General features: G+C 41.3%; 1 protein-coding gene across 4 annotated transcripts in view; it reads left to right on the top strand.

Moving 5' to 3' along the window:
- LOC144681669 (serine/threonine-protein kinase WNK2-like) overlaps positions 1-12,698 on the top strand; it is a 225,598-nt gene that overhangs the window by 161,505 nt on the left and 51,395 nt on the right. For all 4 annotated transcript variants that reach the window (XM_078543481.1, XM_078543480.1, XM_078543479.1 and 1 more), the window contains exons 17-18: positions 8,332-8,451; positions 8,855-10,095. In XM_078543481.1, coding sequence (XP_078399607.1) covers positions 8,332-8,451; positions 8,855-10,095 — 1,361 coding nt within the window. The remainder of the gene's footprint in view (positions 1-8,331; positions 8,452-8,854; positions 10,096-12,698) is intronic.

Below are 12,698 nucleotides of genomic sequence, written 5' to 3'. Positions count from 1 at the left end.
GAAGCCCCCCGCCCAGAGTACATTCTGTGCCCATGTCACCCTCAGTGCTTCCTCCAAGTGGCCTTCAACATGGAGGAGTACTGATTCATCTGCTAAGGGGGTGCAGTGCGGTATTCAGCAGGAGCTCTCCTTTCCCATGTTTGACCTGATGCCATGAGACTTCATGGGATCCAGAGTCGATGTTGAAGACTCCCAGGGCAACTCCCTCCTGACTATATTGCAATGAGCCTCCACCCCTGCTGGGTCCGTCCTGCCGGTGGGACAGGACAATACCCAGGGATGGTGATGGTGGTGTCTGGAACATTACCTGTAAGATATAATTCCATGAGTGTGATTATGTCAGGCTGTTGCGTGACTAGCGTGTGACACAGCGCTCTCAATTTTGGCACAAAACTCCAGATGTTATTAAAGAGGACTTTGCAGGGTCGACGGGTCTGAGTTTGCCATTGTCATTCCTTTGCCTTAAATACCAGGTGTTCCATTTGGTTTCATTCCTTATTGACTTTCAAGTGGTTTGATACAACTGAGTGGCTTGCTAGGCTATTTTGGAGGGCATTTAAGAGTTAACCACATTGCTGTGGAACAGGAGTCGCATAGGCCAGACCAGGTAAGGACGGCAGATTTCCTTCCCTAAAGGACATTTGTGAACCAGATGGGTTTTTACAACAATCGATGATGGTTTCCTAGTCATCATTAGACTTTTAATTCCAGATTTTTATTGATTGAATTCAGATTCCATAGTAGGATTGAAACCTGGATTCCCAGAGCATTACCCTGGGTCTCTGGACTACAAGTCCAGTGACAATACCACCATGCCACCATCTCTCCTAGGAGCGCATGGATTTTGGAAAGTTTGAGATGCACAAGTATTTTTCAGGGACGGAGGGGTCAAGTGTTGATTTTTTGAGGAGAGGATTAATGTCGACAGACTTGGAGGGGAGGGAATTGTTAGTAGCTTCAACTGACATACGAGTCAGGAAGGGAAAGTGGGTGATCATAATTTAGTGATCATAAGAGCTAAGGTGCAAGAGATGGGTCTGATCAACAAGATGAGCTTGGAGAGGGCATGTGAGGAGATAAGAGAGAAACTAGAGAAAAATGCAAACTTAGGATTGGGGAAAGGGAAACCTCAGTGAAAGTTTACCCCAGTCTGTAGGAGAAGGGAGGGAAGCAATGGAGGTGGTTGATTGGATGGCCTCGACCTTTGTGGCACAAATATCCAGGAGCTTTTACACTCATTGTTGATGGAGAGGGTGGAAGAGGCCAGGTAGGGTGGTTTAAGAAGGCAGTTTGTGATGAAAAGAAATAGAAGCCAAGTGTTACCTTTACCTTCCTCGATGTTCTTTGAATAATGGACAGTTTTTGTGATGGAGACCATAGCCTGATAAAGCTTGAGGTGGCCTAGCCAGATCTGGCATTGAATATTTTAAACAGTAGCTCAGTAAAAACTTTCAAGTCTCCAGCTCTTGGATTTAAGGGAATAGAGGTAAGAGATACCAAGGGAAAGGAGTAATAATTCTAGTGGGGATAATGGCATAAATGGTGGGCAATCAAATAGCTTGTGATGGTGGTTGTTAATTTCTAATCCTGAATTTGATTTCATTTCAACTTCCTTGGCTTAGTTGCGCTTATTCTGTGAATTTGTTAGTTGATAAATAACTGCTTGACATGGTGTTTATGATCACAAATCATATAACCACCAGTATAACTGGAAGAGCGATCCAAATAAAGGCCAGAGCAGGGCATCATCAGCATTTATTTGGAAGATGATGTCATGTCTGTAGTCGATGTTGCCATAAGGTAGCATTTGAAGAGGCCCAAGGTTGGATCCATGCAGGTCTTGGGAGGTAACAGTGTGAGGGCAGGAAGGGAAGCCATTGTTGGAGATGCTCTGGCTATGTTCTGACAAGGAACAGTGGAAGCAATGAAGATAGTTCCACTGAACTAAACAACAGTGAAGTGACATTGGAAGAGGATAATTTGGTCGACTATGTCACAAGTTGTAGAGAGGATGAGTATGTATAACGTATTGTGGTCACAATAGGTATCATTTGTGAGTTTTGCAAGAGCTATTTGAGCGTTATTGCAAGGGAGAAATTTTGGGGAGATTCAAACATGGAGGTGCAGGAAAGATGAGCATGGATTTTGGAATGTGACAGCATGTTGAAGGGTTTTTAAGAGTACCGGGAAGCTAGAGTTAGGATGGGAGGTTTGAGGCAAGGCAGGGGTGAGGAAATGGTGGTTGTGAGAAGTTGGATGTCAGTACCTAAGGAGAGAGAACAGTTTGTAATGTAATCTATAATGATTTTAATAGTACAGTGTAAGAAAATCCTGAGTCGTGTCCAGGGTAGTTTATTAATTCATTCATTAATGAATGAGTGTAGGTGGCAAGGCTGGCATTTATTGCCAATCCTTAATTGGTCATGAGAATACAGTAATCAGTTGTTGACTGCTGCAATCCATGCGGTGAAGGTACCGCATGTTAGGCAGGGAGTTCCAGCAATGATAAAGAAATAGTAATATATTTTGAAGTCAGGATGATGTGTGAGCTGGAGGGGAGTTTGCATGTCGTGGTGTTCCCATGTACCCACTAACCTTGACTTTCTACGTGATGGAGGTTGTGGGTTTGAAAAATGTTGAAGAAGCTTTGGGGAGTTGGTATAGTGCATCTTGCACTGCAACCATGTTATACTCGTGGTGGAGTGTGTGTGGCGTGCCCATCAAAGTAGCTGCTTCGTTCCGAATGGTGTCAAGATTCTTGAGTGTTGTTGGTGTTGCATTCATCAAGCAAGTGGATAGCATTCCACCACAGAGCCGACTTTTGCTTTGTAGGTGGTGGAAAAGCTTTGGGAAATCAGGAGGTGATCAATCGTTACAGAATATCCACCTCCTAACTTCCTTTTCGCCACAATAATTTTGTGGCTGGCTGAGTTAAATTTTTGTTCAGCGGAGACCTCCAAATGTTGATGGTGGGGCATTTGATGATGATCAAACCCTCGAATTTCAAGGGGAGATGAATTGGAGACTCTTGTCAGAATTGATCATTGTCAGGCACTTCTGTGGCATGAATCCTACTAGATTCGGGGAAGGTTCCATTTGATTGAAAAATAGCTAATGTAACTCCTTTACTCAAAAAGGGAGAGAGACAGAAAGTAGGAAACTATAGGCCCTTTTCCTTAACATCAGTCATAGGGAAAATATTAGCTATTAAAGCAGTTATAACAGGGCAGTTAAATAAATTCAAGGTAATCAGGCAGAGTCAACATGGCTTTGTGAAAGAGACATCATGTTTAACCAACTTATTGGAGTTCTTTGAAGAAGCAATAAATGGGAACCGGTGGATGTACTGTACCTAGATTTTCAGAAGGCATTGATAAGGTGCTTCATCAAAGGTTATTATGGAAAATAAAAGCTCATTGTGTAGGGTAACATATTAGCGTGGATAGAAGATTGGCTAGCTAACAGGAAACAGTAGGCATAAATGGCTCATTTTCTGGTTGGCAGGATGTGATGAGTGGTGTGCCACTTATCCCAAGTCTGAATGTTGTCCAAGTCTTGCTATTTGCAGGCATGGACTACTTCATATGAACATGCATACAAACATATGAATTAGGAGCAAGAGTTGGCCACTCGGCCCCACAATGCTTCGCCATTCAATAAGATTATGGCTGATCTGACTTCAACCTCGTTTCTGCCTACCCCTGACAACCTTTCACCTCCTTCCTTTCAAGAATCTATCTACATCTGTCTTAAAGATATTCAAGGACTCTGCCTCAATCACCTTTTGATGGAGAGAATTCCAAAGTGTCTCAACCCACTGAGAAAAACTTTTTCCTCACCTCTGTCCTAAATGGGCAACCCCTTATTTTGAATCAGTGACCGAGTTCTGGATTCTCGCACAAGAGGAAACATCCTTTCCATATTCACCCTGTCAAGTCCCCTCAGAATCTTAAATGCTTCAATCGAGTCATCTTTTACTCTTCTAAACTCCAGTGGATACAAGCCTAGCCTGTCCAGCCTTTCCTCAGAAGACAACCCACTCATTCCAGATATTAATCTAGTAAGCCTTCTCTGAACTGCTAATGCTTTTACATCTTCCCTTAAATAAGGAGACCAATACTGTACACAGTCTTCCAGGTGTGGTCTCTCCAATGCCCTGTGTAACTGAAGCATAACCTCCCTACTCTTGTATTCAATTCCTCTTGCAATAAACGATAACATTCTATTAGCTTTGTTAATTACTTGCTGCACCTTTATTCTAATCTTTTGCGATTCATGCACTTGGATACCCATATCCCTCTGAATCTCTGAGCTCTGCAATCTCTCACCATTTAAATAATATACCTCTTTTTTTTATTCGTCCTACCAAAATGGACAACCTCACTTTTTACCACATTATACTCCATTTCTCAGATCTTTGCCCACTAACCTATCTATATCCTTTTACCCTCCTTATGTTCTCTTCATATCTTGCTTTCCTATCAATCTTTGTGTCAGCAGCAAATTTAGCAACCATTTCATCAGTCCCTTCATCCAAATCATTTATATAAATTGTAAAGAGTTGAGGCCCCAGCACTGATTCCTGTAGCACACCACTTGTCACATCCTGCCAGATGTTAAGCTAAAGGGCCTATAGTTTCCTGCTTTCTGTCTCCCTCTTTTTTAGTAAAGGAGTTATATTAGCTATTTTCCAATCTAATGGAACCTTCCCTGGATTTAGTGAATTTTGGAAAATTAAGACCAATGCATCAACTGTTTCACTAGCCACTTCATTTAAGACCCTATGATAAGATCCATCAGGACCTGGGGACTTATCAACCTGCATTTCCAACAATTTGTTAAGTACCACTTCCCTGGTGATGATTTTCTTGAGTTCCTCCCTTCCAATTCCTGGGGGAGAATTTTCTCCCTGGCAGGCAGGCCAGTTGGGAGAAGGTGCGGACGAGCGCAGAGCCAATCGTTGCCCACGATCAGCTGCATGCCACCATTTTATGTGGGTGGGCCAATTAAGGCCCACCAAGCGTGACGCACGCCCAGTAGCGCTCAGCGCTATTTGTGCAGGAGGAGGGAGAGTTGGGGCCTGCACTCTTTCACGCATGCGCTTGAAAGAGCTCAGAAATCTCCCTGAGCAGGGAGATAAAGTTCACTTTTAAAGTTTGTTTAAAAAAATGAAAAGGTAAAAATTATTCAGACATGTCCACACATGAGCTGAGACATGTTTATGAAGTGTCAAAAATTTTTTTATTCATTTACTAAACCCTTCATGAAACCTCATCCCGCCCGTTGGTGAGGTTTCATGAATAATGCGAAGGCCACTTGGGCTCTTTGCCTGCCCGCCAACCTTAAGGTTGGATGGGCAGCCCTGTCAATTAGTTTAATTGTTTAATTAATGGCCTTAACAGACCTTTGACAGTTTGGCAGGTGCGCAGCCAACTCTGGTGCGCACCCGCCGAACGAAAGATCGGAATGACGTGCGGTGACGTTGGGACGCATGCCTGACGTCACGATGCATCGGCGTGCGGGGCCCGACCCTGCACGCCAAAGAGAAAATTCTGCTCCTGATTTACAGCTTTTTCTGGGGTGTTACTTGTATCCTCTATAGTGAAGACCGATGTAAAATACCTATTCAATTCATCTGCCATCTCCTTATTTTCCATTATTAATTCCCCAGACTTACTTTCTGTAGGACCAACGCTCACTTTAACTTTTCTTTTTTAAATATCTATAGAAACTTTCATATGTCTTTATATTTCTAGCTATCTTTCTCTCATACTCTAATTTTTCCCTCTTTATTAATCTTTTAGTCATTATTTGCTCTTTTTTAATATTCTGTGCAATCTTCTGACCTGCCACCCATCTTTGCACAGTTATATGCTTTTTATTTAAGTTTGACACTACTTTTAACCTTTCTCATTAACCATGGATGGTGGACCCTCCCCTAGGAATTTTTCTTTCTCCTTAGAATGTATCTATTCCACGTATTCTGAAATATCCCCTTAACTGTCTGCTGCTGCATCTCTTTTGGCCTATTCCTTAACCTAAATTGCCATTTCACTTTCGCTAGCTCTGCTTTCATGTCCTCATAATTGCCTTTATTTGAGTCTTCTCTCTCTCAAACTGAATGTAAAATTCAATCATATTATGATCACTGCTACCTAGGGACACCTTCACTCTGAGGTAATTAATTAATCCCATCTCATTGCACAATACCAGGTCTAGTGTAGCCTGCTCCCTGGCTGCTCCAGAACATGCTGAGCTAAGAAATTATCACAAAAACATTCAATGAATTTGTCATTTATGCTACCTTTTCCCATCTGGTTGTTCCAGTCTATATGTAGATTAAAATCCACCATAATTAATGTCATACTTTTCCGACAAGGTCCCACTGTTCCTTCTTTGATACCCTGTCCTACTGTGTGATTACTGTTAGGGGGTCTGTACACCACTCCCACAAGTGACGACTTGCCTTTATCATTCCTCATCTCTACCCAAACCACTTCTATACCCAGTTTTCCTGAATTTAGGCCATCCCCCTCTATTGTATTGATGTCGTCTTTAATTAACAGAGCCACCTCTCCACCTTTTCCTAACTTCCCATCCTTCCTAAAAGTCACAAACCCTTCAGTGTTCAGGTCCTAATCTATCCCCCTCCTATAGCCATGTCTCCGTATTGGCTCCGTATTAGATTGTACTTATTTATCTCTACTTGTACTTTCAGTTCATTTGTTTTGTTTCAAATGCAATGTGCATTTAGATACAGAGCCTTAAGTTTTGTCCTTCCATTAATTTTGTAACCTCTAGCCTTATCTGTTGGTTTAGTCTTGGAATTGTACTCTCTGTACCCCTTCCTATCATGGTCTGTTTAACATTTCCCATATTAATTCCTCTCTTACTTTGTCCCTACTCTTTGATATAGCACATCCTCCCACATTTGATCCCTTCCTCCCCATGATTTAGTTTAAAACCCTTTCTACTTCCCTAATTGCGTGATTCACAAGAACATTCATCCCAGCATGGTTCAGGTGTAGACCGCCCCATGAACTTAGGAGATGCGAATGGAAGGGAACTCACTGCAATCATCAGCGGCATTCCCCACTTCTGACCTTGAGATGGAGGGATTGTCAATGATGAAGCAGCTAAAAATGGACAGGCCTAGAACACTGCCCTGAGAAATTCCCGCAGTGATGTTTTGGATAATGAAATGACAAAGCTGGAAGGAAAATCATACTGACCAACTACAGAGCATGACTCTGCCAACGGTGGATTTTTTTTTTCCCCACTTCCCAGAAATTTCTGGTTCAACTCAAGAAATTTTCAGATTTGCTTTGGAACAGCTTCCCTGCTGTGTTTCTAATTGACAGCAGTTGGTGTGATACTCTGCTGTTTGGCGACAATAGGAATAGGGAGAAATCATTAATGCAAATATTTCAGCCATGGCAGTTTTTTGTGATAATTTAAGTACTTCTCACTTACCCATTTCTCCTCCTTTCCCCACCCTCCCAGCCCTACTCCACACTAAAAATGTAGTTTCATTCATAGATCACAGAAGATCACAGCAGAAAAACAATCCACTTGCCCATCAAGCCTGTGCTGGTATTTTTCACTTCAAGGACCACCTACTGTATTTACGTCATAATATTCTAAGAACCCAATTCTATATTTTTCACACCAGGACCATCTTCCAGTTCTGCAAAGTCCCAAGACTGCCCCAGACTATGCACTGTCTTTTGCAGAATAATGGAATCCTGTAATTGGATTTCCAAAGCGCCAGTTTAAAAAAAAAACTCTCAATACAATTGAATACACATTGACTGAATCAGTCAAATTCAATACAGAGTCAGTGGCCATGATGTTATGGCCTACTAGGCATAAGTAGACCATTGATATAAAACCCTGCCTTCCAGTTTGCCATTGGAACATTGCATGAAGAAAGTCAAAGAAAATCTCCAAATATAAGTGCTACCCATCATACTTCAGTTATCACATTTAGTTGATTTGGGTGGAAATAAAATGGAAACAACTTGGAATTCAAGATGTAGGGATGATACACATGAAAAGCAAGGTGCATGTCTAGGAAAATTAGTGAACCGTAAAGTGTATTGAATGGCATAACATTCCATTGTCATAATACAACATTCTTGCACAGGAATTCTGCGCTGTTTCAAGCGACTGTGACTAATGTAGCAAACAGCCTCTCTAAGGTGGTAGAGGATCTCCTCAAAATAAAATAGAGCTGGAATACTCTAAACTAATATTTTGATATAACATTCATGTAACGTAGTTTAAGTTGATGAACAGCTAAATTCTAATACACTCTTTAATCTTTATTAGTACTACATACTGGCCGAAGGTGGTTTATTGTTTGTCCAGTTGTGGAAAACCTTGCAACGCAACTGCCAGAATCTGTACCAGACATTCCTTCAACTCAACCACAGCCAACTCCTGTTCTGGGTAGGATTTAAATTTTTATAACTGTAGAACTGTAGAAGTTCGAAATGCAAGTAGAGAAACAAATTTTGGCATAATTTTATCAAGATGGGGAATTGGCCTCCTAAAATGAAAGAGAAATGTTCCTCTTATGCGACATAAATATTTTGCATTTGCACAAGCCCCTTAAATAATTTAACATTTTACTTCCCATTTAGATGCTTGTGACCTTTAATATTAACGGCATTGATAGTATTTTAGTGTTTATCACTTTAAATATTAATTATGTGCAGTAAATTAATATTAGCTTGCATGAATATGTGAAATAAGTCAATAAATTAGGTTTTAGGAGCAGTTCTAATTTAACAGTTCATTTAAATTTGCAAAAATGTTCTTCAGCAGTAACACCTTTTATATTTGATTTCAGAGGCAGAAAGCGGAATTGATGATGAGCAAGTGGAATCTATAGCAACACAGGCAACTGCAATGACTTCACTCGTTGCTAATGATAACACCTCTGGACATCACATTGCATCTCCACCTTTGGTACCACCGCTGTCTAATATTACTCATCCAACAAATTTGCCTGTCCAAGTAACAATGTCACCTGTTATTTCTACACTGTCAATCCAGAGAGAGGATAAAACTGGAAATGAAGCACAACCAAACAGTCACCAGATATGTACTGCTGTTTCAAATGGATCAAATGTTGCACTTCAAAGTCAACTTGCAGGTCATGAGTATGTAGAACTTCAATCGAAGACTGGTCTGCTGCAGTCAGTAGAAGAACAATCGGATTTGGCTTTTAGCCCCCCTACAGTTGTAGACGTGCCATGTTGTGCGGTTGTTCAGCCTCTTCCCATCCAATCAATATCTATCCAAACAGAACATTCACTTCCTACTCAATATGCTGAACCTAGTCCAATTCACAGCCTGGTCTTGGAGCACCAGTCTGTACCACAAGCCTATGTGCCTGATGTTATCCCACAATCTGTTGTAATGCAGCAACCTGGTGCAAACCAGGTGCAGTCAGCCATGGGCATTTCTGGAACAATGAGTAATACAGCAATAGGTTCTCAGCCCCAGAGTCCTGCACAATTAGTTCCAGGTGTTAACCAACAGTACGCAGCACAAGCACAATCTCAGTCGATTACTTTGACTGGTATTATTAGCAGTCAGCAACAACTTTCTCTCATGGTTGAATCAGATAGTGAAGGTCCACGTAAAATTGAATTTGTAGATAATACAATAAAGACGCTGGATGAAAAATTACGTACTTTATTATATCAAGAACCAGGAGGGATTCTCCATGTATATCCTGCTGCAGAGTCTTCTGAAACTGCCCCCGTGGGAGAGGTGGGTTGCACTGAAGAGCTTTATACTGAGCCTCTTGATAAAGTCCTTAATGCTGCGCTTTCTGTGGCTGTTTCTGTTCATGATGTAAAGAATATAGATGCACCTATCCATTCTGTTTTACCAATTACCCAAGTTCCTATTATGGGATCACCGCCAAGCTTGCCCACTCTACCTGCAGAGTTGCCAGAAGAAACTTCTAATCACGTTCTTGGTGAGGTTCTGTATCAGCATGTGACAACACCAGTATTACCTGTAGTGGGAGACTCCATTTTGGCTTCTAAAGTTACAGAGACTAGATCCACTGATATTAACGTAAGTCATGTTTGCTTTCTCCTTTGTCTTTGGAAGTTGATTTGCTGTTGAATTTTTAAAATTAGCATTTCTGAATTGTAGCTACATTCATCTGTTTTTATTTTGTATTTTAAATCCCAATGGATTGCTTAAAGTTAGTATAGAATCAAATTTTCAACTAAACGTTATATGTATTTGGGACTGGTGGGAAAACACTACCTTGCTGGCTAACCTGTGATGCCAACTTTGAAGAAATGTCCTCCAAGTTGCTTTCCTTCCATTTGGATAATAGCCTATTCATTTGTACCTGAATGTAGGACAACTTTGAAAGAATCAGGAAGATCGTATGAAAAGTAGTTAATCAGTCATTCAATTTCATGTTCTGACTGCACAACCAAGTTCAGTCTCCTTTTGTTGTTTAAGCTGGTGTCAAATTTTAAGAGGTTATCTTGAGGCGTAAATTTTGAAATACATGTTTTAAAAAAAAATTAAAACTGGCATTTGTTATTCTAGTATGGATAATATGAAAATGCGCTCAAAATTGATTATACTGATGAATATTTTGGTTGCTTGACGCAACTAGGCCATTTGAGAATACCAGTCCAAAATTGAAATACTTCAAATACCGGTCAGGCATTATCTGAGAATTCCAAACTTTGTTTGAATTAATTTAATAATCTCTACAGAATATTTTTAAAAGGGGTGAAACTAAATGTTGATGTTCAGAGAGACTTGTTTATTTGTACAAGAAACACAAAGTCAGTATGCAAGTATATCTAACAGTTGGGAAGACATGGCATTTTGAACTTAATTGCAAGGGGATTGGAGTACAAGAACAAGGAAAGTCTTGCTATCATTGTACAGAACTTTGATGAGACCACACCTAGAGTACTGTGTGCAGTTTTGGTCTCCATACTTAGGTAAGGATATACTTGCATTGAAGACAGTACAGCGAAGGTTAAGTAGATTGGTTCCTGGGATGAGAGGATTGTCCTATAATGTGGTGCTGAGAAAATTGGGCCTGGGCCTATTCTCTCAAGTTCAGAAAAATGAGACGACCTCGTGGAAGCCTACAAGATCCTGAAGGCTTGATCCGGTAGACACTGAAGTTGGTTCCCCTGGCTGGGGAATCTAGAACATGGGGCACATTCTCAGGGTAAGGCAATGATCATTTAGGACTGAGATGAGGAGAAATTTCTTCACTCAAAAGGTTGTAAATTTTTGGTTGTTGATTCCATTGTTGATTTAAGATTGAAATAGTTTTTTGGTGTCTCAGGGAATCAAGGGATATAGGGAGCAGGTGAGAAAATGGAGTTAAGACAAGTTCAGCCATGACCATGGTGTAGCAGATTTGAGGGGCCAAACAGTCTACTCCTATTTCTTATGTGCCTATGTTCTTAGATTTTTCAACTTGTGGGATTTTAATTTATGATCTCCCACTCCTCTCTCTCCCAACTCTCTTTCTCTCCTCCCCCCACCTCCCCATTTCGCAAGTTGCATAAGAATCTGCTTGTATGGATCAAAAATGTGAAGTTAGTGATATACAGAGAAAACAATCCTAACACTTTGCTCTCCTGAAATAAGCCTTAGATCTGGGAGTGCATGGTGTACGGTTTACTGTACATAAACACTCTTCCTATTGATTTGGAATTTGGAAAATTATGCTTGTTTGGTTCAAGGCTCAATATGGAATCAAGTCTGAGGAGGAAATATTTCTTATGGATGCACTTCAAAAAGGTTTTCTACAATGCGTCTAGCATTAGACATAGGCTGACATTTCAGTATTGAAGTTGTGGGCATGTAGCTGACCTAAGTCAGTTCAGGGGCAGTCTAGAAAAGGGCAGTGAAAATGTGGACTGACATGACTGCTCCTCTGCATCTGGGGTTCTTAGCCAGGAATGCACAAAAAGGTTTCAAGGGGCTTACCATGCCTTCAGATTATTTCTAAAATCATTTTACATTAACCCCTTTTATATATTCAGCCACTGAGAGCTTCACTGTCTGAAGCAGTTCCCTGGAACCGATTATCTTTGTGGACAAAGGTGGGGTTTAAAGGATTGAAGCCACCCAACTCCTATCCCACCTTGTCAAGGATAAAGGTCTTTGAGTATTTATACAGATGAGATGAAGAAGTCAGTTTGTGCAAAGGCAGCCTGCTGCCTGGAGAAACATTTTCTCCTCAGAAGCATGTAGTGTTGCTGATCCAGCTACTCCTTTGAAATTCAGCACCCGTGACGACAGCAAGGATAACTTGTATTTATATAGCGCCTTCAACACAAGGATGGGAAAAATTTTTGCAGCTGCAGGAGTCGCTGTTGGTGCAGGATAGCTGGATCTTCTCGCCCAATCTGTGGCCCTTTTACTGAGGAAGTGACTTGGCGCCAACCCCACCACAGCCCGCCACTCAGTTTCAGGCTCCAGACCCACCCAGGAGGGAGGAAGATTCCATCCAGCCATGATCTCAGCCACAGCCCATCCTAGGCAGCAGTTACTGCTTTATACTGCCTCTGGCTTGGCCTACTCAGGACCCTAGTGTTACCCAAGTGCATGGTGATGGAAGAGGCTGTACTCCTTGGCCCGCTGGGGTCTTAGCCTCTAGGGTCCAAGCTCCTATCCTTCAGGGA

The sequence above is a fragment of the Cetorhinus maximus genome, chromosome 6 (assembly GCF_964194155.1).
Source record: "Cetorhinus maximus chromosome 6, sCetMax3.hap1.1, whole genome shotgun sequence".
Taxonomy (NCBI): Eukaryota; Metazoa; Chordata; class Chondrichthyes; order Lamniformes; family Cetorhinidae; genus Cetorhinus; species Cetorhinus maximus.
The sequence above is the reverse complement of the archived record's forward strand: the minus strand, read 5'-3'. Positions and strand labels throughout refer to the sequence as shown.